The sequence below is a fragment of the Bos indicus genome, chromosome 1 (assembly GCF_029378745.1).
Source record: "Bos indicus isolate NIAB-ARS_2022 breed Sahiwal x Tharparkar chromosome 1, NIAB-ARS_B.indTharparkar_mat_pri_1.0, whole genome shotgun sequence".
Taxonomy (NCBI): Eukaryota; Metazoa; Chordata; class Mammalia; order Artiodactyla; family Bovidae; genus Bos; species Bos indicus.
Genome location: NC_091760.1, coordinates 140,366,331 through 140,390,060, shown reverse-complemented (window position 1 = coordinate 140,390,060; position 23,730 = coordinate 140,366,331). Strand labels below are relative to the sequence as shown.

Here is a 23,730-nt window from a genome sequence, read left to right as displayed (position 1 = left end):
TAAATACAGTAGCTCCCACTATCTTTCTGATGACCGCTATGGGTAGCAATTCCTTAGGAAGACTTCAGTAATTCTCCAAGTTCAGATGAGCTGTCTGTCCTCTGGTCCACTGGAGCACAAATCTCTCCATTTTAATATCTACTTATTGGTGCCTCTTCCCCACCAGTCTGCCACCACCGTGATAGTGCCAAGTACATACATGTACTAGGAGTTCAATAAACATGTGTGAAATGAAATTGACACCACATGTTGCCCCACTCAGACACACCCTGGGAAGGGAAAGTCCTCTTCCTCTCTGTGGTGAACACTGCAGCCTCGGGAGCATAAATGTCCCCAGAGGCTGAAGCCACGAGCCTCTGCTCCTTCCTCTGGCTCTACGAAGCCATAAACCTAGTGCACCCAAATCCCATTCAGAGCTGGGCACTTTGGAGTCTCCCCATTGCTGTTGACTGGCATTTAAGACTCTCCTGAATCCACCTGGGAAGTAAATTAAATTCATTCCTGTGACTCATAGGAAGTCAGATACACCCTTGTCCTGTGATTGAACCAAGAAGGTGAATCAGAATGCTTGAGGGGCCTCTCCAGCCATCACAGCCCTCACCCCAGCCTCCTCCTTTTGCCTCCACGGGCTTTGTCAGTGCAAAAGGAGTGTTTCTGGTCCAGGAGTCCCTCCCTAGTACTCCCCACTGTGCATGGAGAATCCCCTCTAGGGGGAGCAGCCTCACTATAAAACCAGTTGTTTCTAGATTTCTTTTTTTATTGCATTTTATTTATTTATTTTTGGCCGTGCTGGGTCTTCACTGCTATACTGGCTTTTCTCCATTGCTGCCAGCGAAAGCTACCCTCTAGTTGTGGTGCCCGGGCTTCTCGATACGGTGGCTTCTCTTATTGCACAGCATGGGCTCTATATGGGCAGGCTTCAGTAGTTGCAGGCTGTGGGCTCTGTAGTTGTGGCTCCTGGGCTCTAGGGCCTGCAGGACTCAGTAGTTATGGGCACAACGGGCTTAGTAACTCGGTGGCATGTGGGGTCTTCCCAGACCAGGGATGGAACCCATGTCTCCTGCATTGGTAGCAGATTCCTATCCAGTGCACCACGAGGGAAGTCCTGTTTCTAGATTTCTCAGAGCCAGAGAGAGTGTTGGCCATCAAGTGCAGACCCGTCTAGTAAGGGGGAACCCCACTTCCTTTATGTGAAACATTCAGAGAATGAGGGCCAATGGGATTGCTGGGAGGACTGGGTATAGAGGGAATTCATGTGAATGACTCAAACACTTCTTTTTGCTCCCAACTTTCTTCATGTTGGTGCTCCATGTGACTCCAGATAAGACAGGGTCCCATTCACAACCCACTATCTTCATGATGCTTTCTATGGAGGGTCCCCTCAATCCACTGTCCTCCTCTCAGTGGGGACCACAGGTTGTCAGGAGCCCTGAGGAGTCCTGGCTGGTTGCTGGGTGATCCACAATGATCCCAACTTGTACTTCTCTAGTTGGAAACCCATCAGAGGAGCCCAAGTCTCCTAGACCATAACAGCCCCAGAGGGTGTCCAGTAAAAGGGATTTGTGTACACAAGAGAATCAATACATTTGCAGCTGAGTTTTTCAGACAATCTTTCTCAGTCTGTACCTTGGAGACAGTGAATGGGACCTTGACAGAGGAGCTATGAGTCATGGCCCTGCCCACTGCTTGCTCCCACCATGCTTTATACACACACACACACACACACACACACACAAACACTCCCAGGTGCACATATGTGAGAGGGCACGTACACACATTACACACACACACACACACACACACACACATACGCACACATACCACAGTCCCTCCTCTCTCCACTATTCCCCACTCTCTGCCTCCATCCTTGGTTAATTGCTGACAAAGGAAAGAAGCTGACTGGCCCACAGCAGTACCCTGTGCTGCCCCCAAGCATCTCGGGATGAAGACGAGATGCAGCTTCCACATCAGGGTCTCACATGGCAAAGCCCAAACCACACCAGACTTGGGGGCTGGAGGAGCCTGGCTCTCAATTCAGAGGAGTGTCCTCTGCATGAGACAGCCCTCTCCTTCCTGCCTACCCTTTGGGTGTGGGAAACGATTTGTGAGGTTTGCAGGGGAAGAGATGGGGCTTGAGAGAACCCACAGCTTCTTGCATTTGCAGGATGTGCTAAATAGTCTTAACAGGTGGCAAATTACTACCTGAGGAGTGTAAGGAGTTGGGGGGCAAGGGGCCACCTGGCCATAGAGCCCCACATGAGTGGGGAGAGGCAGGTGAGTGGTGGAATGGCTCTCAGTAGTGGGGACATCCCCCTCAGGGCACTGAAATGTGCCTGCTGCCTAAACCTGGGTGACACGCCCAAATAGACCTGTTGCCCTCCCCCTTCAAGTTCTTCTGCATGAGTCACAACTCCCCAAGGAGCCCTCTGATTCTTTGACTCTCCAGGATCCAAGGCTCTAACCCCATGGTAAGAAGAAAATATATTGCCCATCACCAGTCAGTGGTTAGAACTCTCCAAACTAGACAGGCACAGCTGAGCACACATCTCCCATTCCCAGCAGGAAAACTGCTCACAGAAAGCACCGTGTTTCATCTCTGACTCTTGGAGGGAGAGGAAAATAGGCATCTAGCTTGCAGTCACTTCTAACAGCAGTAACTTTCCAAGTTAATGTAAAAGGGGAGACAGAGGCAGACACTTTAATCATGCATCTTAACTCCATTTTATTACAACATCAAGGAAAATAATTAGTTGCAGGAGGAATGATCCTAGAGATAAACAGAGATTAAGCTGCTCACAATTGCATTGTCTACACCTTCCTACAAGGGTATAAATATCACGGGTCTCTGTGCATGCATTGCGGGACTGCGGTGCACATGGGTATCATGTGATGAGGACTTCTCTTGAGGGCGCTGTTCCTTTTTAATTTCTTGATGGATGATGGCTGTAGCTGGTGTCTCCTGGCAGACTAGGAAGGGACTCTCCCGCTAGGACTGGGACCCGGCCTTTTTCTTCTGGAATTTTCTGAACTGAGACTGGATGGCCACCGCTGCTCGTTCTGTCTCTGGCGCGTCCATGTCGATGTCGAATTCCTCTTGAACCTTCTTCTGCCCATCTGGAGCAAGAAAAATACAGACAGAAGGTGATCACTGAGCAGTGAGCAGGAAGACAGCGGCTCTGGATCAAGCCAGGCTCCAGGCGCCACGTAGCACCTCCCCCAGCACAAGACCTAATTTGCAAAGTACAAGCCAGTGGAGCATGTCCTGGGCTTCCTTGGAGCTCAGAAGCAGCCATCTTCTGACTCCCTAGTCCTACCCCTGCCAGGGAGGAATGAGGAAAGTCAGAAACACAGTCTCAGCGTCGTGGATACTTTCTGTACCAGTCTCTGTTCCTTGGGGCCCCATTTAACATCGGGATTAACATATAGACTACTATATATAAAATAGGGTTTCCCTGGTAGCTCAGTTGGTAAAGACTTCACCAGCAATACAGGAGACCCGCGTTTGATCCCTGGACCTGGAAGACTCCCTGGAGAAGGAAATGGCAACCCACTCCAGTATTCTTGCCTGGAAAATCCCATGAACAGAGAAGCCTGGCGGGCTACAGTCCATGGGGTCTCAAGAGTCGAGGACAACTTAGTGACCAAATCACCATATATAAAGTAAGTGACAAGGACCTACTATATAGCACAGGGAACTCTACTGAACATCTTGCAATAACCTATAATGGAAAAGGATCTGAAAAAGAATATGCATATACGTGTATGTGTTTGTACTTGGCTGTACACCGAAACAAGCACAGCATTGTAAGTTAACTGTACTTCAATTAAAAAAACTTAAAACACTAACAGTGCTATTATTTTCCTCTGCTTTCTCATGTAGATACAATTTTTTTCTTTTTTTATATTTTTACTGATTTGTATTTATTTTTTATCTTTGGTTATATTTATTTCTAATTGGTTGCTAATTGCTTTACAATATTGGTTTGATTTCTGTCATGTATCAACATGAATTAGCCATAGGTGTACATATGTTCCCCTCCTTCTTGAACCCCCTGAGATACAGTAATGGCACCCCACTCCAGTGTTCTTGCCTGGAGAATCCCAAGGACGGAGGAGCCTGGTGGGCGGCCGCCTATGGGGTCGCACAGAGTCGGACACGACTGAAGCGACTTAGCAACACAGCTAATGGACCCAGTGGTAGCTTTTGCTCAGAACAGCTCCAACTAACAGAGGCACTGAGCTTTTACGCACACACATGTGAGATTTACTGACTGAATGAGGGCTTCTGTTTCTACCATTGTCACGGATGGATGATACCATCCAACCTTCACAATCAAGCTGGACTCCTACATCTTAACAATTTGTTTCAAAGATGTAGGCTTCGCATTTGTCTGCTGTGTCAGTGGGCTGAACTCATTCACAGTTAAGATCCTAGAATAGGATCGGTGCCACAGTGAAGTGATCGCCTATGTTGGGGCTCCCTTTGTGCTGTGTACATTTCTAGCCAAATATAAGAAAAATAAATCAACAAACCCTCTAGTCACACAAGGGAAGAATCATTAACACTCCTTCAGTTTAGTGACAGCTGATCATCAGAATCATCAAAGGCACTATTTTTTAATGGAGACATGAGGACCCACCCCAGACTCCGGCTGCCTCTTCACAGCCACAGCGGAAGCACTCCTTCAAACAAGACCAAGTTAGAGTAATCAGCATCCCTGGGCAGAGGGTCAGACAGCCCTACTTTCTAAAAAATCCTCTCGGGTGATTTCCAGATGCAGCCAGGGTTGAGATCCAGCTACTTGGCTTAAGATGAAGTAACAAATAAGGCCCTGGGGTTAACTCCTGAAAGAACTGGAGGCAGAACCCCCCACTCAGCACCTGGGCTTAGAACATCCCTGCCATCTGGGCCCACGCCTGGAGCAGAGATCAGGACAGCGTGTGGAGCACACCCAGCTTGGGGGTGGAGAGCGGGCAGCACTGGAGGCAGGACAGGATGCCCAGGGAGCACTGCCAGGGCTTTACCCCTTGACCATATCACCAACATCCTGAGTTCATCACTTAACCTGAGTGTGGTCCAGCCCTTCTCCATCTGTCTTACTTTGTGCCCTTGGATGACAGTATTCAGTCAGCATCCCCAGCACAGAGGGTCAAGGAAGCTGGGGTTACGTGCAAGTGACACAGGTTCCTTCCCTCCTGCTTACTCTGTTCTGTTTTCTCTCTTATAGATAGATAGATAATGTTAGATGACAGTTTAGATAGATGGATAGATAAATAAATAGATATGATAGATGAAACAGACATCTGTGTTCAGTCGCTCAGTCATGTCCAACTCTTTGTGACCCCGACTGTAACCTGCCAGCCTCCTCTATCCATGGAATTCTCCAGGCAAGAATACTGGAGTGGGTTGCCATTTCCTCCTGCAGGGGATCTTCCCAAACCAGGGATCAAACCTTCGTCTCTTGCATTGGCAGGAAGATTCTTTACCACTGAGCCACCTAGGAAGCCCATAGATTAGATAGATAGATAGCAATAGATAGAAAGACTAGGTAGGTAGATGAGAGAGAGAGAGACGTGTCTGGTTGCATAACTTTTCCTTTGCAGATCCTTAAGCAGGCTCCCTCAGTTTTCTCAGAGATCAAGCAGGTTGTGCCCAGAGCCCTCCAATCCCACCTCCATCTGGGAGGAGAAAATGCTGGCTTTGAAAGCCTTACTGGACTGATTGGTCCATGACCTAAATCAGTAAAATTGTTTCCCTCTGTCTCAGATTGACCACCAAGATTTTGAGCAGCCTGATGTCCACGGATTATTTGGGAGTGATATTTTTTTAACCCATGAGACCCCAGATGATACAGAGAATCGTGGGATTGTCTCTTACTGCATTGGGTAGACATCCACATTTTAATCCCCACTCCAAGTCCCTTTCTTCAGAGATTCTCTAAGGAGCAGAAACATCAGGAAGGACAGGAGTTTCCTGAGGCTCAAATTCATCCTTTAAAAACATTCACTAAGGTTATCACAGGCTTCCCAGGTGGCTCAGTGGGAAGAAGCTGCCTGCCAATGTAGGAGATGTGGATTCTATCCCTGGGTCAGGGAGATCCCCTGGAGAAGGGAATGGCTATCCACTCCAGTATTCTTTCCTGGGAAATCCCATGGATAGAGGACCCTGGTGGGCTACAGTCCACAGGGTCACAAAAGAGCTGGACTTAGCAACTAAACAAAAACAAAAATGATTATCACAAGAGCGTGTGACTGGAGCGCAAGCATCTATCAAACCAGCGCATGATGGCTCCAGCTCGTCTGTCCTCGACAGAGAGCAGAAGCAGTATCTCGTGCACCGAGAATCATCACCGGATGGTCTGGAGTTCCAGGTGCTTCTCCTCCCAGAGGAACCCTTGTATCTACTGTACCCTGATTGCAGAGGGGGAGAATGAGATCTGACTCAAAAGAAGATGGGAGATTTTCTCTTTCAGAGTTAAAATGCTGCTGCAGCCTGAAGCTTTTGAGCAGCCTGGTTCGTCTTTTTCCTCTTACAATAATGGAAGAAAACAGCAATATTATTTTTTGACACATGATGAATGAAGATGTGGAAAATTATGTATATTTAGGGAATATGTAATGAGACAGTAAGGACGGGTCATAAAAATGGATTTTGCAATTATATCTTCAACTAATATCTTCAGCCAAAGTGATTTATAGATTCCTCTGTCCTTTGAAAAATATTCCAGTGTTTAAAAAAGAAAACCACTGATGTTTCAGGAGTCTTTACTTTGTAGAGTCCAGCTTTTCTTGGAGGTCTGCCATGGTTAGTGCTTCAACTGAGCTGCCCAGGGATGTGCAAAGCAGGAGGAGGACTCAGATTGTGGTGGAAAAGAAACAATTAGAATTGGTGACACAGAGTTCAATGCAAATGATGTGAGGGCCTGGCAATGGATCCATGTCATCCTGGGAGCTAGAAAAAAAAGGAGCTCTAAGCACCCCAGACTCAGCAGGAGTGAGGGAATGATGGGGAAGGGCAACTGAGGGGCCACAGCCAGAGCCCAGTGCCCCTGGCCCTGTGGACATCTCCTCATTGATGCCAAGGCTCCCTCCCATGGCCTGGGTGATGGTAACAGTGGAGGGGTGCAGGAGGGCTATATGAAACCTCCCTTTGCCATCACTCCAGGGCAGAAGAGAGATGCCGACCAGCAGCATCAGCTGAAACCCAAAGGTAGGACCTTGGCCTTGCCTGCGGGGGACAGGAAGGGCCCTGGGGGGAGTGGGTTCCCTCCAGGGCACACCCTATCCACTCCCCCCGTATTACTACTCTTCCTGGGGCTATTTCTGTCTTATTCTACTCCCTGCTCTACTTCTCGTTTGGTGGTCCATCACCCCATCTGAGCTCCATAAGGGCGGGGACTTCATCCATCTTGCTTCAGCGGCTCACACAGGGCCCAGCACATAGCAGACGTTCCACAAGTAACTAATGGTTGATTGCAAGTGAGTCCATTGATTGATAAGCCAGGCAGCTGTCCAGTGCAGGCCTTTCATTTCCATGCGGCAGGGAGTCCTCAGCCTCCTCTTCCACCCCAGGGCTCTTTAAGGAGGGGTCTGGGCAGCAGGGCAAACAAAGCCTCTGTGGGGCACTGACCCCAGAAGCATGGTGAAAAAGAGGCAAGGTTTCTCTCCCGAATGGAAAATGTGCCAGAACAGTGCCTGTTCCTAACACCAGTCCAGAGGAATAATGAAAGGAGGTCTCAGGCAGGCAGACAGCACCTCCAGCCTGCTGTGGGGTTGGGCTGACCCTCTCGCAGCCCTCAGACCCTCCCACCTCTGATAAAGCTGCCAGCAGAAGCAGGGATATAGGTCCAGATAAGGGTGGATTGGGGGTGTCTCTGCCTGCTCTGGGACCCTCAGGAAGGTTCCTAGCTTCTCTGGGTCTCAGTTTGCTCATCTCAAAAATGGAGAGGTAAAACTGCTTTTTAAAGAGCCTGCCCTGGGAATTCAGTGTGGCCTAGTGGTTAGGACTCCCAGCCTTCACTGCTGTGGCCCGGGTTCCATCCCTGGTCCGGGGACCGATATCGTGCAAGCCATGTGGTGTGGCTAAAAAAAATAAAAATAAATTAAAAACTCCAAGCCTGCTCCACCTAGTTACGAGTGTCATGAGCAAATTCAAGGCTGTGGTGTAAATTAAACTGAGACCCATTGGTGTGGGGCAGGACTTGCTAAGTCAGCAGAGGATGCAGGCAGTCACATGGTTCTCTGCCTGGCCATCTGCTCAGTGGTGAGACTCACGGATGTTTGGGCCCCAACGCAAAGAGGGAGGGACTGCTTTCCTGCAGGGCCAGCCACGTGACCACCAAACACAGCCAGGCCGGAGCCCCAGGGCATCAGGCCCCACCCAGTCTTTGGGGTGGCAGGTGGCATTTGCTGGGCTTGTGTTGGGATGGTCCTCACTCAGCAGGGCAAGGCGCAGAGAGTCCTCCACCTAAAGATGACTTCTGGGTCCTGCGAATACACACCCGGAACAGTACAAGAGAAAGGTGCCACCAGGCCCCACAGCTGGGAGGCCCTGAGGGCATCAGGCTCTGCACACCTCTCCACCAGAAGGGACAGTAGATTCTGGCAAGCCACGCAGGGGACCGACACCACCCTCATTTCCAGACCTCCCTGCAGCCACCCTTCCTCCCGTGTCCTCCGTCCGCTGCCGCTCCATGAAGACCATCTGCCGCTCACATCTGCACTGGGTGGGCTGCACCTGGCATTTTTATTTAGAGTCCCGCTGCCTGGAGTGGACAACACACATCCCACCTGGCTACTGACAGTAGATTTTGAGCCTGGGCAGGCAGTATTTCACCAGAGCACCATGTAAACTGCCCAGGACTGTGCAGTTCTTATCATTTGTTTCTCTCTGGGGTCCTAGAATTTTAGTATTTTTGTGTATCCTCCAGGAAGGAGTTCTGAACCTGAATAGGAGAACGGTCGACAGATGATTCATTCCAGTCCACTCGTTTGATAAAAAAAGATATTGATTGCCAGCTCCCCTGGAGCATGAGAGAAAAACCACCTTCTTGACTGTGGAGCTCAAGAGAAGTGAGCAGGACTCCCCACGAGCCCTTCAGACTTCACCCAAGTGAAGTGGGTCCGTTACCTGGAGCACCGGGTCTCAGAAACACGAGCAAGTCTGAGGAGGTGAGGCTCACAGTCTATCAGCCAAGGCAGCGGCAGTCTCAACTACAGTATCTAACTATCTGTGTCATCCATCTGTCTGTGTTCCCATCCATCTTCTCTCTTAGAATGAAAGGCACAGCTGTAAAACCATCCCAAACAATTATAGTCTTTTCCCCAGGCAGAAACATCATCAACCAACCAAGGCACAACTCAGAGCACTGTTGATGGCCCCAGCCTGATGAAGAACCAATGCTCCCTGTGGCTCAGACTTCTTCCGTGACCTCCCCACCAGGAAGGAACCTCATTCTATTCAGATTTACACTTTGCATGGCTCTAGACTATTCCTGGTGGCTCAGTAGTCAAGAATCCGCCTGCCATTGCAGGAGACATGGGTTTGATCCTTGGGTCAGGAAGATCTTCTAGAGGAGGAAATGGCAACGCACTCCAGTATTTTTGCCTGGAAAATGCCATGGACAGAAGAGCCTGGCAAGCTACAGACCATGGGGTGGCAAAGACTAGGACATGACTTAGCGACTGAAGCAAATAACAAGGTGTTTCTTACAATCTTTTCCTGAAATACAGCCTTCTCCTTGCAGAAACTGAGACAGGGAATGACCCTGCTGTTTTACATTTTATTACACCATCAGAGAATTGTTGAGGGAGCCCTTCTTGAAGATGCCGTTGTAATAAGAACCAATCTTCACCAAGCATTACATGGATTCTCCCTCATAGACATAAGCGGATTTTCTTTTATAGATCATTTGATGGCAAATAGAAAATCGAGAATCATAAACATAAAAGGAAGGAACTGTTACCAGGTGAAGACAATCCCAAATAGCTACTACAAGCCTCTGATACGGTCATGAAAATCCAGCGAATAGGAAAACAGTTTGAGAGACAAAAATTCCCTTTGAGTGAATTCATCCTGATAAAACACAGATCAGCCCTACACCCATAGAAGTTTCTTGGTGAGCAGCCGTATCAACCTGTAGTAGTGTGTTAGTCGCTCAGTCGTGTCTGACTTTGCAACTCCATGGACTGTAGCTGGCCGGGCTTCCTCTGTCCATGGGATTCTCCAGGCAAGAATACTGGAGTGGGTTACCATTTCCTCTTCCAAGGGATCTTTCCAACCCAGGGATGGAACCCGAGGTTCCTGTGTCTCCTGTATTGCAAATGGATTCTTTACCTGCTGAGCCCTTTTAACTGCATCACCTCTCTAAAGGGCCTGTATCCAAATACAACCACATTCTGAGGGATGGTGTGGTGGGGGGCTGGGGGTACAGGGCTTCAGCATCCGAATTTGAGGTCAGACACAATTCAACACGTAACAGCACCTGATTTAACTTTGGGGCTCTCTACGTTTTATTATTTCTTCTGTTACCTATCAATGGGTTTCCCAGGTGGTGCTAGGGCTAAAGAATCTGCCTGCCAATGCAAGAGGTATAAGAGATGTGGGTTTGATCTCTGGGTCAGGAAGATCCCCTGGAGGAGGCCATGGCAACCCACTCCAGTATTCTTGCCTGGAGAATCCCATGGACAGAGGAGCCTGCGGGGCTACAGTGCATGGATCAAACAGAGCTGGACGTGACTGAGGCAACTTAGCATGTACCTGTCAATAACTACTTAATTTTTTAATGAAACTATTTATTTTGCATTGGGGTATAACCAGTTAACAAACAAATGTTGACAGTTTCAGGTGAACAGCAAAGGGACCCAGCCATACATACACGTGTCCTTTCTCCCCCAAACGCCTCTCCCATCCAGTGCTAGGTTTTAAAGTAGCTTCATGTTGTATGCATTGTCTGGCTTCTTTGGCCAGTTATGAGAGCTGCAGGAAACGTTCATGGTCCTCACTTTACAAAGGCTCAGAGACCATAACCTGCCTCACTGGAGACCACCCGGTGAGTGCTGGCCATGGGCTGATTCAGAATCCAGGTCTTGCTCCAAATCTTCTTTTTATTCCCCCGTGTCTTGTTACCTTGAGTTCCCTAGACTGAGACCAAGATGATAGCCTGCTGTATGGACCAGTTACTATTGCCCAGGGAGGAAAAAGAAGTCTCAAATAGTCCAAGTCTAAATACATGGTTGGGTCTACCAGTTCAGAAAATCTGTCTGTTTACCAGGCAGTCCAGGAGAATTCATATACCAAATTCAGTCATTTGATAAATGGCCCAGAAGGCCTCCTGAAGGCCTGTCACTGTTCAAGGGGCTGGGAGAGAACAGAGGACAAAACCCTGCTCTTCTGGGGAAACAGAAAATAAAAAGGTAAGTGTATAGATAAGCAATAGAATTTCAGAAATTCCTCAAATAAAACAGGGTGCTGAGTGGGAGAGGGAATGTGAATGCTTTAATGTGCCTAGTGGGCCTCTGGGTAGGGTCTCCCAGGTGGCTCAGTGGTAAAGAACCCGCCTGCCAATGCAGGAGACAGGAGACTCAGGTTCGGTCCCTGGGTCAGGAAGATCCCCTGGAGTAAGCGCAACCCACTCCAGTGTTCTTGCCTGGGAAATCCTATGTACAGAGGAGCCTGGTGTGCTACAGTACATGGGGTGACAAAGAGTCAGACACGACTGAAACAACTCAGCAGCAACAAAGGCCTCTGGGAAGCGGACAGGGGAGGCCATCCCCAAAGCTAGCCTCACACTCACTTGCCCAGACAAAAGGGGTGACAAATACACTTTTTGAAAAATTATTCTTCACTGGTTGAAAAAGTATTCTTCATCCGCCCAGTCCCCATCCAAGTGGCAGACTTCACTCGATTAGCATGAGTTCTTTCAAAATTAAAAAACACACAGTCATCCAGGGCAAAACAGAGCTATTCAGGGATCCTGCAACAGCTCCGGGTGTGATTTTAAAAGTTTGAAATTCAGCCTCATTCCAAAATATATGAACCCCCACGCTTGATCAGAAGAGCTCTTATATTTGTTTCTGAGTTTATGATGATGCAAAGTCATTGCCTAGAGATACTGGCAGTAATTCATGAGCACAGGGGCTTGTGTATACACACACACATACACACACACACACAGATGTAAAGTCTTTCGTTTACACATTTATAACCCTCCATATTTTTGGATTTATTTTATAGAAACAAATTACCTCCTAAGGCCTAATCCCCTAGATCAGAAATTTGCACATAAGCAGTAAATTGGGATATAATTGTCCTGAGTGGGAGTTTGCCTTGATTAGGAGGCAAAGCACAGAGCGTACTATAAAAGAACCTAAATTTTAGTACACCATCAAGAAATAACAGTCATTTAACTTAAGTATGCCTTGCAAATGGGGTATTTTAATGCCAAGTTTCTTAGAATGTCCTACCTTCTTTCAAAGTGTAATGTTAACTGGGAAAGAATTAACATCTGTCAGTTGGGCTTCCCTTGATACACAGAGACTGTACTTGGGCTCCGGAGGCCTCTGAACTGGCCACTGACCCTCTCCAGCACCAGGGTTACAGAGTGACCCAGGACAGCTAAGGTGTCTTCCTTCATCAGGACCAAAACCCAGCCTTCCAGGCAGGGAAAACAGAGCCACACATAAGAAAAGCAAGAATTGGGATTTTTATCCCTTAAGCCTCAAATTGGATCAAAATACACCCAGAGAACAAGGCAGCTAGTGTTAGAGAAAAGGTCAGCTCCTCCCGAGGAAAAAAAATAGTAATAAAAATAAATTAGTATACCTAGTTCATCACAATGCTGGCACAAAGCATCCTATGAAACGCTAATAAAAACAAAGACAACACGTTCTTTTAAAAGCTGGAAATGAGCACGAAGAGGACCCAGCTTCCTCAGCCAGTTGTTCCCGAGTTAAAACAGAGTCTCCCTTGCTGGGCAGCAGAGTGGAATGCGGCAAGCCAGCTCCGAGCTTCAGGCCATTTCTTGCTTCTGCCTGCTGGCTCGGGATTTATTGAACAGGGGCTGCTGGCGCGGAGAATTGCAATTTTCCAGGTCTCTGCTAAGCGGCAGAGATTAATGAGCAGGGTCAGGCATTAGTGGCAGCAGGCAAGGGGGCACTTTCTGCATTCACCATGTTCCCTCTTGCATCAGATGAAAACACGGTTCTCATTTCTCCTAACTTTTCCGTTATCAAGTCAGCACGCTTCTGGTCCTTACAGCTTTTTGCAAGAGAAAGAAATTCTATTTTGCCCTAAAATCGAGGCATTTTGAATCCCACAGTCTCCAATGCTCACCTCAGGCTTTGGTGGATGCAAAGCTCCCCCCACTCCCTCCTTTCTCTCGATCTCATTATCTAATTTCTCTGACCCCTACCTGGATGCACCTTGCTCAGATAAGATTACTCCCAAGCTGTGGCATTTAGGTAATCAAATAAGTGCACATCTGTGGGACTCAATGGAAAAGAATAAGCACTGGTGAGATCAAAAATTTCCCCAAACTCATTAAGTCTAGGAAGAGAAAAACAAAACAAAACAAAACAAAATGATATAAATATTGTTGAAAACAGTTTTTCTATTGGAAAGGCAAACTCAGTTCCTATTTGCATTAGTCTGCTTAGGGCTGCCACAACAAACTACCACAGTCAGTGTGGCTTAAATGGCAGACATTTAATTGTTCCCACTCCTGGAGGCTGGAAGTCCAAGGTCAAGGTGTCCACAGGCTTGGGTCCTCCGAGCTGTCTGCCTGGCACGCAGATGGCCGTCTTCTCCCCAGGTCTTCAAGCGCTCATCCCTCTGTGTATCTGTGTCCTGATTTCCTCTTATAAGGACAGCAGACATCTTGGATGAAGGCCCACCCTGATGACCTCATTTTACCTTAATTACCTCTTTAAAGGCCATATTTCTAAATATAGTCACATACTGAAGCACCAGGGCTTAGGGCTTCAACAGAGGCATTTGAGGAGGACACATAATTCAGCCTGTGACACTGGCCAGAATGCCTACATTTCCTAGCATAAAAATAAAGAAAGCCCGATGAGTTACGATGAGAAACGGCTTCACTAAAGAAGCCTCAAATCCCAACTGACTCTGTGTGGTCAGATTTGCCTTTCTGGGATTCGCATCCTCCCCTGTGTTTGAAACAGGGATAATAATAAATGGAGGCTTGTTTCTCTCACAAGATATTTGCCAGAGTGTACCTGGCTGCTTCATAATTTGAAAGACAAATGCAGGGTTATTCCCCGGTGGTAATAGATGGGGGCCTGCGGACTGGCTCCCCCAGCACCCCTCCTGCCACCTCTTCCCTCCACCACAGGTGTCCTGGGAGTAGAATTCTGCTGCCCAGGTGTTGTTGTTGTTTAGTCACTAAGTCTAGGTGTGCACGCATGAGTGTGCAGGCATGCATGCGTGTGTGCTCAGTCGTGTCTGACTCTTTGCAACCTCATAGACTGTAGCCCACCAGGCTTCTCTGTCCATGGAATTTTCCAGGCAAGAATACTGGAGTGGGTTGCCATTTCCTACTCCAGGGAATCTTCCCGACCCAGGGATCAAACCCACGTCTCCTGCACTGACAGGCAGATTCTTACCATTGTGCCAAGTGGTAAGCCCTAAGTCCAGGTGTAAGGCCAGTCAAACAGGTGCAGTGTGGTAGGATCTGAGAAAACAGAGGTGAGCACCAGAGGAAGCAACCAAATATGGCAAGACCCCCCTCCTCAGGCACAGAAGTAGAAACACCTAATAGGGCTTCCCAAGGCAGCCAGCAGACAGCCCCTGTCCTGTGCCTGGACCCACAGACCAGGCAACAGCAACAGTTCTTGGAAGACCTTCTGCTGGAAGAACTTGCTGTGTGGCTGCGCGTTTCCGTGTGCATTGTCCCTGGCTATGAATGGCCAGAACTGGTTTCCCTGCCTCACAGAATTTCTGTAATACATGGATAACCTATAATAAACCCATTTCAGCTGAATCTTGCAAGAGTGGTGTCTGTGATCCGTGCTGCTATCTCCTGCAGGCATGCCTAGCTTATGTGGGGCTATGGGAGGAGAGGAGTGTTAGGTAATGAAAGAGATGATCCTGTGTGTCTAGGGATCAGACAGCAGACTTCCATTTCATTTGCATAGAAGATTCTTTAGTATGCACTAGAGAACAACTTGAATGGAAGTAGTAAGTAAGAAACCTCTGGGATACGTGGATAACAACACATCAAATGTTCCTTTCCTCTTCAGAGCACACGGAAAGAATGAAAATTCCTTCCCAGGGATTAACACCTAACTTCCTTAACAGCGAACCACTCAGAAAAGCCACCATTTGCCTTCCGTCACACTCTGAAGACTTTGAACTGACTGGGAAGATGGAGAACAAAAGAGTCATCTGACACCTTAGACCTCCTCTCCATTCAAGCCAGCCGCATAGGTAAGGGCTCAAGAAACTCCATCAGCAGAAATGTGTTGTGGCCAAGTCTATTTCTTGCCTCTGTTTACCCCCCTTTTCTTAGTTATAAAACCCCTGACTTGGGGCTGAGCACATGGCTACCCAGAACAAGGTTTCCATGCTCCTTGAAATTGGGTGACCTAGGTTCTGGTCAGTACCATATGGGAGAAAGAAATCTCATTAAAAGAAAGCTAACCTGGGAATTCCATAGCAGTCCAGTTGCTAGGACTCAGCACTTTCACTGCTAGGCCCAGGTTTGACCCTTGCTGAGGGAACTAAAATCCTAAGTAGCAGGGCCAAAAAAAAAAGAGAAAGAAAGAAAGGAAGAAAGGAAAGAAGCTAACCCTTGGCCCTTTTTACTTACTGCTATCTGCTTTCTATTAGCTGGAATGCAGATGCAATGGCTGGTGCTCAGGCAGCCATTCTGGAGCATAAGCCTTACGCCAAGGATGACAAAGCAGTAATACAGATACTTAATGCACCTTGAAATCATCTCGATTGTTATCAACTACCTATCTTCAGACTCCTTTTATACGAGTGAGGAATAGGCATTATAGTTTAAGCTGTTGCTATTTTAAGGGTTTCAACTTCTTACAGATAAACCTTATCTACTTACACATACATAATAATGTGTATAGTTCATTTGAAAACATTTTGTTTCAAGCTGATAATAAAAATTCAAATATACATCCCTGTGCATAGTTTGGTTTCACTTAACTATATGCTTGTTTTTTGGATATACACATCTGTTCAATTTCTGATATGGATGGCCATTTCTTTATAACACTTAATACTTTTAAAACCTCAGGTTTTGTTTCTACAGAAATATTGCCTGCATATGTGGCAACCTTTGCCAACCATCACTCTCAGGTGTCCCTGATTCATTTATTATTTTTCTCCTCCTGGGGCATCAGCTTCCTCCTTCCACTCCCTAAAACTTAGGAAATTAACCTGAGTAAGGTGCAGCTTCTAGGAATGCATTTTCCCACCAGGGTTTAGCTCACTCCTTCCTTTCTACTCCAGGCTCATTTTTTTTTTATTCTTTTCAGAGTTTTGGAAAAATTTGAGTGCTTTCCTTTCTTTTATGTTACCTGGTTTTACCATTTCAGAAGGGAAGAATTTCCTCAGGCTCTTTTCCCCCAGCTTTTAAACTTCAAAATATTAGTTTTAAAGGATTAAACTCTGAAAATTTCACCATGATGGAGAATTCCCTAAAGTTCCCCAGTTTAAAATAGAAAAGTCAGATACAATCATAATCACAGTACATGTTCAAGTAGCCTCAAAGTATTAGTTCATCTAATATTTAAAAGCAGAGACATCACTTTGCTGACAAAGGTCCATATAGTGAGAGCTACGGTTTTCCCAGTATTCATCTATGGGTGTGAGAGCTGGACCATAAAGAAGGCTAAGCACCAAAGAATTAATGCTTGGAATTGTGTTGCTGGAGAAGACTCTTGAGACAGCAAGACCCTGGACAGCAAGGAAATCAAACCAGTCAATACTAAAGGAAATCAACCCTGAATACTCATTGGAAGGATTGATGCTGATGCTGAAGATCCAATACTTCAGCCACCTAATGTGAACAGCCAACTCACTGGAAAAGACCCTGATGCTGGGAAAGACTGAGGGCAAGAGGAGAAGGGGACAACAGAGAGTGATGAATAGAAGGCATCACCGACTCAAAGGACATGAGTTGGAGCAAACTCTGGAAGATGATGTAGGACAGGGACGCCTGGTGTGCTGCAGTCCCTGGGGTCACCAAGATTCAGACATGTCTTAGTGACTGAAAAACAACAATATTAAAAACCTCACTTGAGCCCATTGAGTATCTAACGTCCATTGCCCCATCATTCTAGACAGTTTAACTTTAAAAGGGAAAGGAAGGCATTAAGGCAGATGGAATGCATTCCACTCTGTGCAGGAGGAAGAAGACTGAACAGGAGAAAGGCCAAGGCAAGCCTTAGGGCTCTCATGGAATTAGGCAAGCTTTATGAAAAATGTGGAGAGCAAACAGCAACGTCAGTTGAAAAATCATCACTCAAAAAAAAAAAAAAAAAGAAAAGAAAAATCATCACTCAGATGCCAGAAAGGACAGAAGCTATTTCCAGGCTTTGGGACTTTGGTTCTCCTCCCCTCCCCTTTGCCCTCTGTGCCAGGCACTGGCTGATTAGAGATGCCTTTCTCCAGCCGTGTGCCGGGCGTGTCTGCGTCCTTCCTGGAGCTCCGCCAGCAGCTGAGCCAGGGGCTGTGTTGTCTCCCCAGGAACATCCCACTTGGGCTCTTCAGCCCTGCACCTCTAATCCAGGTGGACAGGTGTTTTCCCAGGCAGATTTTCAGGGATTACAAGCTTTCTTAGATGCAAGAGAGTATTGGACAGATGCGTCCACTGTGTATTCAGAATTTGGGTACAAAGTTTTGAAAGGGGGGGGGGTCTGTGAAGCCAAACCAGAACCTGGATCCTGATGGGTCCAGCTACAGTTGGACTGACATATGCCCGTTCCTGCTCACCATCTCAAACCTGAGTTGCGATCAGCCTTGATTTCCCCATCTGGTCATGCGTCTTGTGCTTCCTGAGTGTCCTAATGATAGGGACCAGCTCTTTACAGAGGTGTGTGCCTCTTTTCATAAATGTCTATTTATGTGTCATCAAAGACATGCAATCAGCTCCAGGAACTGCTGGCCCAAGGGTTTAAACTCCATGCACTCTGTCTCCTGACCCCACAGCCTCAGTCTCCCTTCCTTTCTTCCTTCCTTTCTTCCTTCTGTAGGTTTTAGGCAAAACTATATCCCTTTCATTTGCTTTTTTAAAGTGACACTATCTTGAGAGCCCACGGCCAGGGACTTGCTGATTTGTTGGAAAGAGTGGTTTTAAAGGCATGCTATTTTAAGCTTTGGGCTTTCTTATCCTCCCTACCAGGAAGATGGATTCACATATTTGTAAAAAGAGAACAAAATTCAACACCCAAGGAAGGATAAAGTGATGTGGTTTCTGGGTGAAGTAACTCAACAACATAGAGTATGTCAGATTCTCAAGGACTAGCTCTCAGTAGAGTCTGGGTTTTAATTTTAAGCATTATTTAGTAGTGATGTTCTGACAAGTAATCCCAAGAAGAAATAGAATAAGAAGTGCTTCCCAAGTAGGTGGAAAAGTACTAAAGCTCCAGGCTCCTCTCCTCCTGGTTGAGGTGAAGAGCATCTGGGATGAATCCAGACGTGGGTTGTGCTTGGTCCCACGAGCCATCGTGAGTGTTTAACCAGGACCTTTATGCCGCACTGCGACAGGAAAGCAAAGCCTTGCACTTTCCACGGACAGACCATCTAGCCCCTCCCCCCATCCAGAAGCACAATATTTTTATTTCAAGAATTCCAAGCTAGGGCTTCCCTGGTGGCTCAGTGAGAAAGAACGTGCCTGCCAATGCAGAAGACATAGGTTCCATTGCTGGTCTGGGAAGATCCCACATGCCCCAGAGTAACGGAGTCCGTGCACCACAGCTATCAGGCCTATGCTCTAGGGCCCGGGAGCTGCGACTGCTGAGCCCACGTGCCGCAGCTACTGAAGCCCGTGAGATCTAGAGCCCGTGCTCCACAACACTGAGAAGCCCTTGCAGCACAGCTAGAGAGTAGCCCCTCTCTCTGCAACTAGAGAAAAGCCTGCAGAGTAGTGAAGATCCAGCACAGCTAAAAATTAATTAATTAATTAAAAAAAGAATTCCAAAAAGGAAATAATTTCCAATGTCAGGCAACATGATCAAAAAGCATTCAATTTTGAAATAAAAGTTTTAACAAAACGTATTTCAGAGGATCAGCACTGACCATCCCTTGAAGCATTCTAATCATCAACAGAGGTTGCAGAAACATTACTCTCTAGATCACACATGCAAGCAGTGATAATATATCCATTTTTGGTGGCAGCAGCTCAAGGGAGCATTAAATAGAGGCTGATGACAAGAAACTGATGAAGGAAACCAATTTAGATAGAATGTTAGCGGGGAAAAAAGGTCTAATGTCAGTCTGTTGGAGAACAGAAGTCCTCCCCAGAGCCATAGCATCTGACCTTTCGTTAAAGTCATTTCAAGCTGAACTGAGGACTGACACAGCAGGGACTTTTATTTTGCCAGCTGCAAATGGCCAGGGAGACCCAGCAGGCTGCTTACAGCCCAGATACCTAATTGGAAAGATTTGTTTTGTTTTGTTCACCTCTGAGATGTGTGAACAGGAAAAGACTGAACATTTTATCTGCAACTTGCTCATAATGTCTTCAGAGATCCTATGCTAGCCGTCCTGACACTAATCTGGCTCGTAATTTCAAAATTTGTTGCTGTTCACTCACTAAGTCACGCCTGACTCTTTGCTACCCGATGAACTACAGCACACCAGGGTCCCTTGTCCTTTATTATCTCCTAAAGTTTGCTCAGATTTATGTCCATTGAGTCATGATGCTATCTAACCATCTCATCCTCTGCCACTTCCTACTCCTTTTACTTCAATCTTTCCCAGCAAGAATTGGAATTTTTATTAAATGATGCCTTGCTGTCATTTAAGATGTCAAGGCCTGGATGGATAAAAAATGCAAGTGAGGGACTTCCCTGTTGGTCTAGTGGTTAAGACGTCCACCACAAGAGGCACAGGTTCGATCCCTGGTTGGGGAAGTAAGATCCCACATGCCATGTAACATGACCAAAAGAAAAAGATATTTAAAAGAAGAATGAAAATGTGAATGAGACATTTTTCCAGAAGTAGCTACAACTCAATATTCAGTTGCCATGGCACCAGAGAGGATACCGGCTGACAACCTCAGGTTCCATCATCCCAAATATGCAGGGCACCAGAAGGGAAAGGGTTACAAAGTTTCAAAAGAAAATCAGAATATTTTCTGACTGCAACAGCACGGTAACAATTTAATTTTAGGGGGTAAGGGGGGTGCTGACAGCAGCCTCTTTATGTGCACAGGTGTGCCCATTTCAACCTTAGGAGGCCACCCACCTGTCACCATGGACTAGTTGTCTACACCTGTCCTCGCCAGGAGGCCGGTCCCCGGCCAGGCAGCCTCACCATCAGCCTGAATGCACACCACAGAAACATCCAGGGAAATAACCCTCTCTTCCTGTTTGGCAGTCAGCAAGTTGGAAGTGCAGTTTGTCCAGATAAAAGGCCAAATTTTTCCGTTTTCATCCATTTTTTGGAAATAGTTACATTATCTGTTATCACAGGTTCACAGCCGGTGAGAATCCGACTCTGATTCTGTCCGTTGTACCTACTTTCCCCTCTACTGCCTCCACCAAGAAATAGCATCATTTTCTCCTTTGAACTCAAAGGCAGCATTCCCTTGATGTGAGCAGAAAGTAAAATCAAGAGAAATCAAGCGTTCTGCAGTGTTCTGGGAGAGAGAGAGGATCAGAGAGTGTCCAGATTAGAGGAAGAGTCTGAAGACACCGTTGTCCCGCAAAGAGGACACTGGAACCCCAAGAGTAAAATGATTCACCACGAGTGAACTGCCAGCAAATGGCCAAACCACAGGAAAGGGACAAGAAACTTTGGGGGTTCATCCTTCCCCCCACCCCTTGACGAAGAAGCTGAGACTCAGAAGGGTTTTCTGGGCAGACCAGACAGGTGAGGAGGCCCAGAGGCCCTGCAGTAAGAGGAATGGCTAAAATGTAAAGAACCTTCAAAGCAATCAACTAAGATGGAAAAGGGCTTCCCTTGTGGCTCAGATGATAAAGAATCTGCCTGCAATGCGGAAGACTCACCTTCGATCCCTGGGTGGGGAAGATCCCCTGGAGAAGGGAATGGTGTACCCACTCCAGTATTCTTGCCTGAAGAATCCTATGGACAGAGAAGCCTGGCAGGCTACAGTCCATGGGGTTGCAAAGAGTCAGACATGGCAAAGCTCTCCAGAGGAGGCAGTGAGGTGTCAGCACTTCCAAGGGCAGACCCAGTGAAAATTGGATACTAAACATTTCTCTATTGCTTTCAGAATTCCTAGGAAACAATTATCAAGTGTGACTACCTGCGAGGAACATCTAGGGCGCTTTTCGTGGCCAGGAAATGTATTATCATCTACAGTAGGCATCTTCATGAGCTGTTTCTAATGACCCAGCCCATTTTTAAAACTCACCATAAAAACAAGGTCTTTATGGACTGGTGGGAAATGGAATTTTGGTGAGCGCACATCAATTCAAGCTGTCAAAATGTTAATGTTTGCCTTGAAACTCTAAAACCCTGAAGCCTAAGAAAGGTTGGATGCAAGAAGCTTCGTCTCACTGCGATGAACACAATTAGCAATCACTGTGCTGTGGGAAGTGGGTCCTGCGTGTAGGATGCTTGGCTCCGAGCTGATTGTGATCCGGTGAGTCCAAAGGGAGAATGACTTCCCTCGCATCAGCACCAAAGCCATGAAAGCATCTCTCTGACATCTGAGGAGACTCTGCTCTCTAAATGAATGCCAGAGTGCAGTTCAATTTTCAATTATCTTCAGGGTCTGGGATGAGGGGAGAGTAGAGAGAGGAAACGGTGCTTTGGAAATATTGAAGAAGCCAAGCACAAAAATAGCAGCAAGCTTTCATTTCACATAATCACAAATTACTGGAAGGAGTGTTCCCATAAACACTATGACTGAGCCCATCTCGTCCATTGTCTGTCCATTTCCCATCCTTCCCCTGCCCACCCCCTAACTGTCTGGCTCTATGGAATCAATACATATTTCAGCTGATTGTTGGTTGACTCAATTTCAGATCCCAACAGGCAAAAGGAACGTGGCAGCTAGGACAGCACAGCTGTGGCAAAAGAACACCAGAGGATTGACAAGAAGCATCTACTCTTCAGTTCACTTTTTGAGAGAAAGGGGTAGTCTTCAAGAAAAACATAATTTTTCCATGTCTTATTGAATTAAATCTAGTAATCTGCAAGTAATTAGGCTTCTCACTCATAGGTAGCAAATCCTGTGAAGGATAATAGTAAATATTCTGTCACTTTAACGCTGGAAAAAGCCAAGTCTGTAAATGAAAGTGAAAGTGATAATGCTCAGTCGTGTCCAACTCTTTGCGACCCCGTGGACTATATCCCACCAACTTCCTCTGTCCATGGGATTTTCCAGGCAAGAATACTGGAGTGGGTTGTCATTTCCTCCTCCAGGGGATCTTCCCAACCCAGGGATAGAGCCCAAATCTCCTGCCCTGCAGGCAGATTCTTTACCATCTGAGCCACCAGGGAAGCCCAGTCTATAAATAATTGCCCTTTAAATTCAATGATCCCATAGCATGGGTTAATCTTCTTGCCTCTTGAACTTTCAAAGCCTGGCTTATATTAAGGGCCTCAAATTCTCTTCTTTTTGGGGACTATCTTCACTGTGGTCCCCAAAGAACAGTCCCCCTGGTTGTATGAAGAAGCAGAGAGATGAAGATTTCGATTCCTGGTTTGTACGTCATCAAAGGAAAGAAATGGTCATTTCTCATAGTTTTTAAGCAGCTAATCTCAGAGTCACAAGTCCAAAGTTGAATTCAAAGCTCTGGGGCCCAGGAATCCAAGAGCAGATCTGCTCCTTGACATCTCCCCAAGACAGGGACAGCAAAAGTTAGCATCTTTACCCTGTATCACTGGCTGGGAGAGCACAGGACAGTACATCCCAGATCAAGAGCCCTGGCCCCAGGCCAGATGGCAGCTTGTCCACACCTCCTGGGGGGACACCTGGAGTCCTGGCGGCCCTCCATCTCCCAACTTTCTGGGCCAAGGTGGCTGGGTGAGTTATCCAGAGACACAGTGGACTCCATACATAGAAAGCAGCATTTCTAGAAACCCGTGTGGCTTTCAGGACCAGCTCATTGAAGGGCGCCTGCCCTGCCCTGTCCATGTTTGGACCCTGGTGGCTCCAAATCCTAGGAGGCAGAAGCTGCCACCCTCTCTCCTTTCTGTTCCAACAGTCTAGACTTCTGGGGGCAACCGACCTGCTTTGCCTCCACCCCCGTTTCCGGCTGGCCTGCATCCACCAGGGTTTCCCTTCAGATGGGGTTGAGATGCTCACAGCCAGTGTCCACGCTCACTGCCGCCCTGGCCACATCCCCAGTTAAGTATCCGCATCTCTGGCCACCTCCTGAATGACACCCAAGTTGGGCTGGGAGCCTAAAACTGACTTCACGAACACGCATTAACCTTTACAGGGAGAGCCTAATTGCTCCAAGAATGTCAAATATGTCGTCCTTCCCGAAAGGGGCTTCCCTTGTGACTCGGCTGGCAATCAATCTGCCTGAGATATAGGAGACTTGGGTTCAATC

General features: G+C 47.0%; 1 protein-coding gene across 1 annotated transcript in view; it reads right to left on the bottom strand.

The window, feature by feature from the left end:
* Nucleotides 1-2,697: 2,697 nt before the first annotated feature.
* The window catches only part of PCP4 (Purkinje cell protein 4), a 68,615-nt gene continuing 47,582 nt past the window's right edge, over nt 2,698-23,730 (bottom strand). Inside the window, exon 3 of the mRNA XM_070795153.1 lies at nt 2,698-3,114. Coding sequence (XP_070651254.1) covers nt 2,987-3,114 — 128 coding nt within the window. The 3' untranslated portion in view covers nt 2,698-2,986. The remainder of the gene's footprint in view (nt 3,115-23,730) is intronic.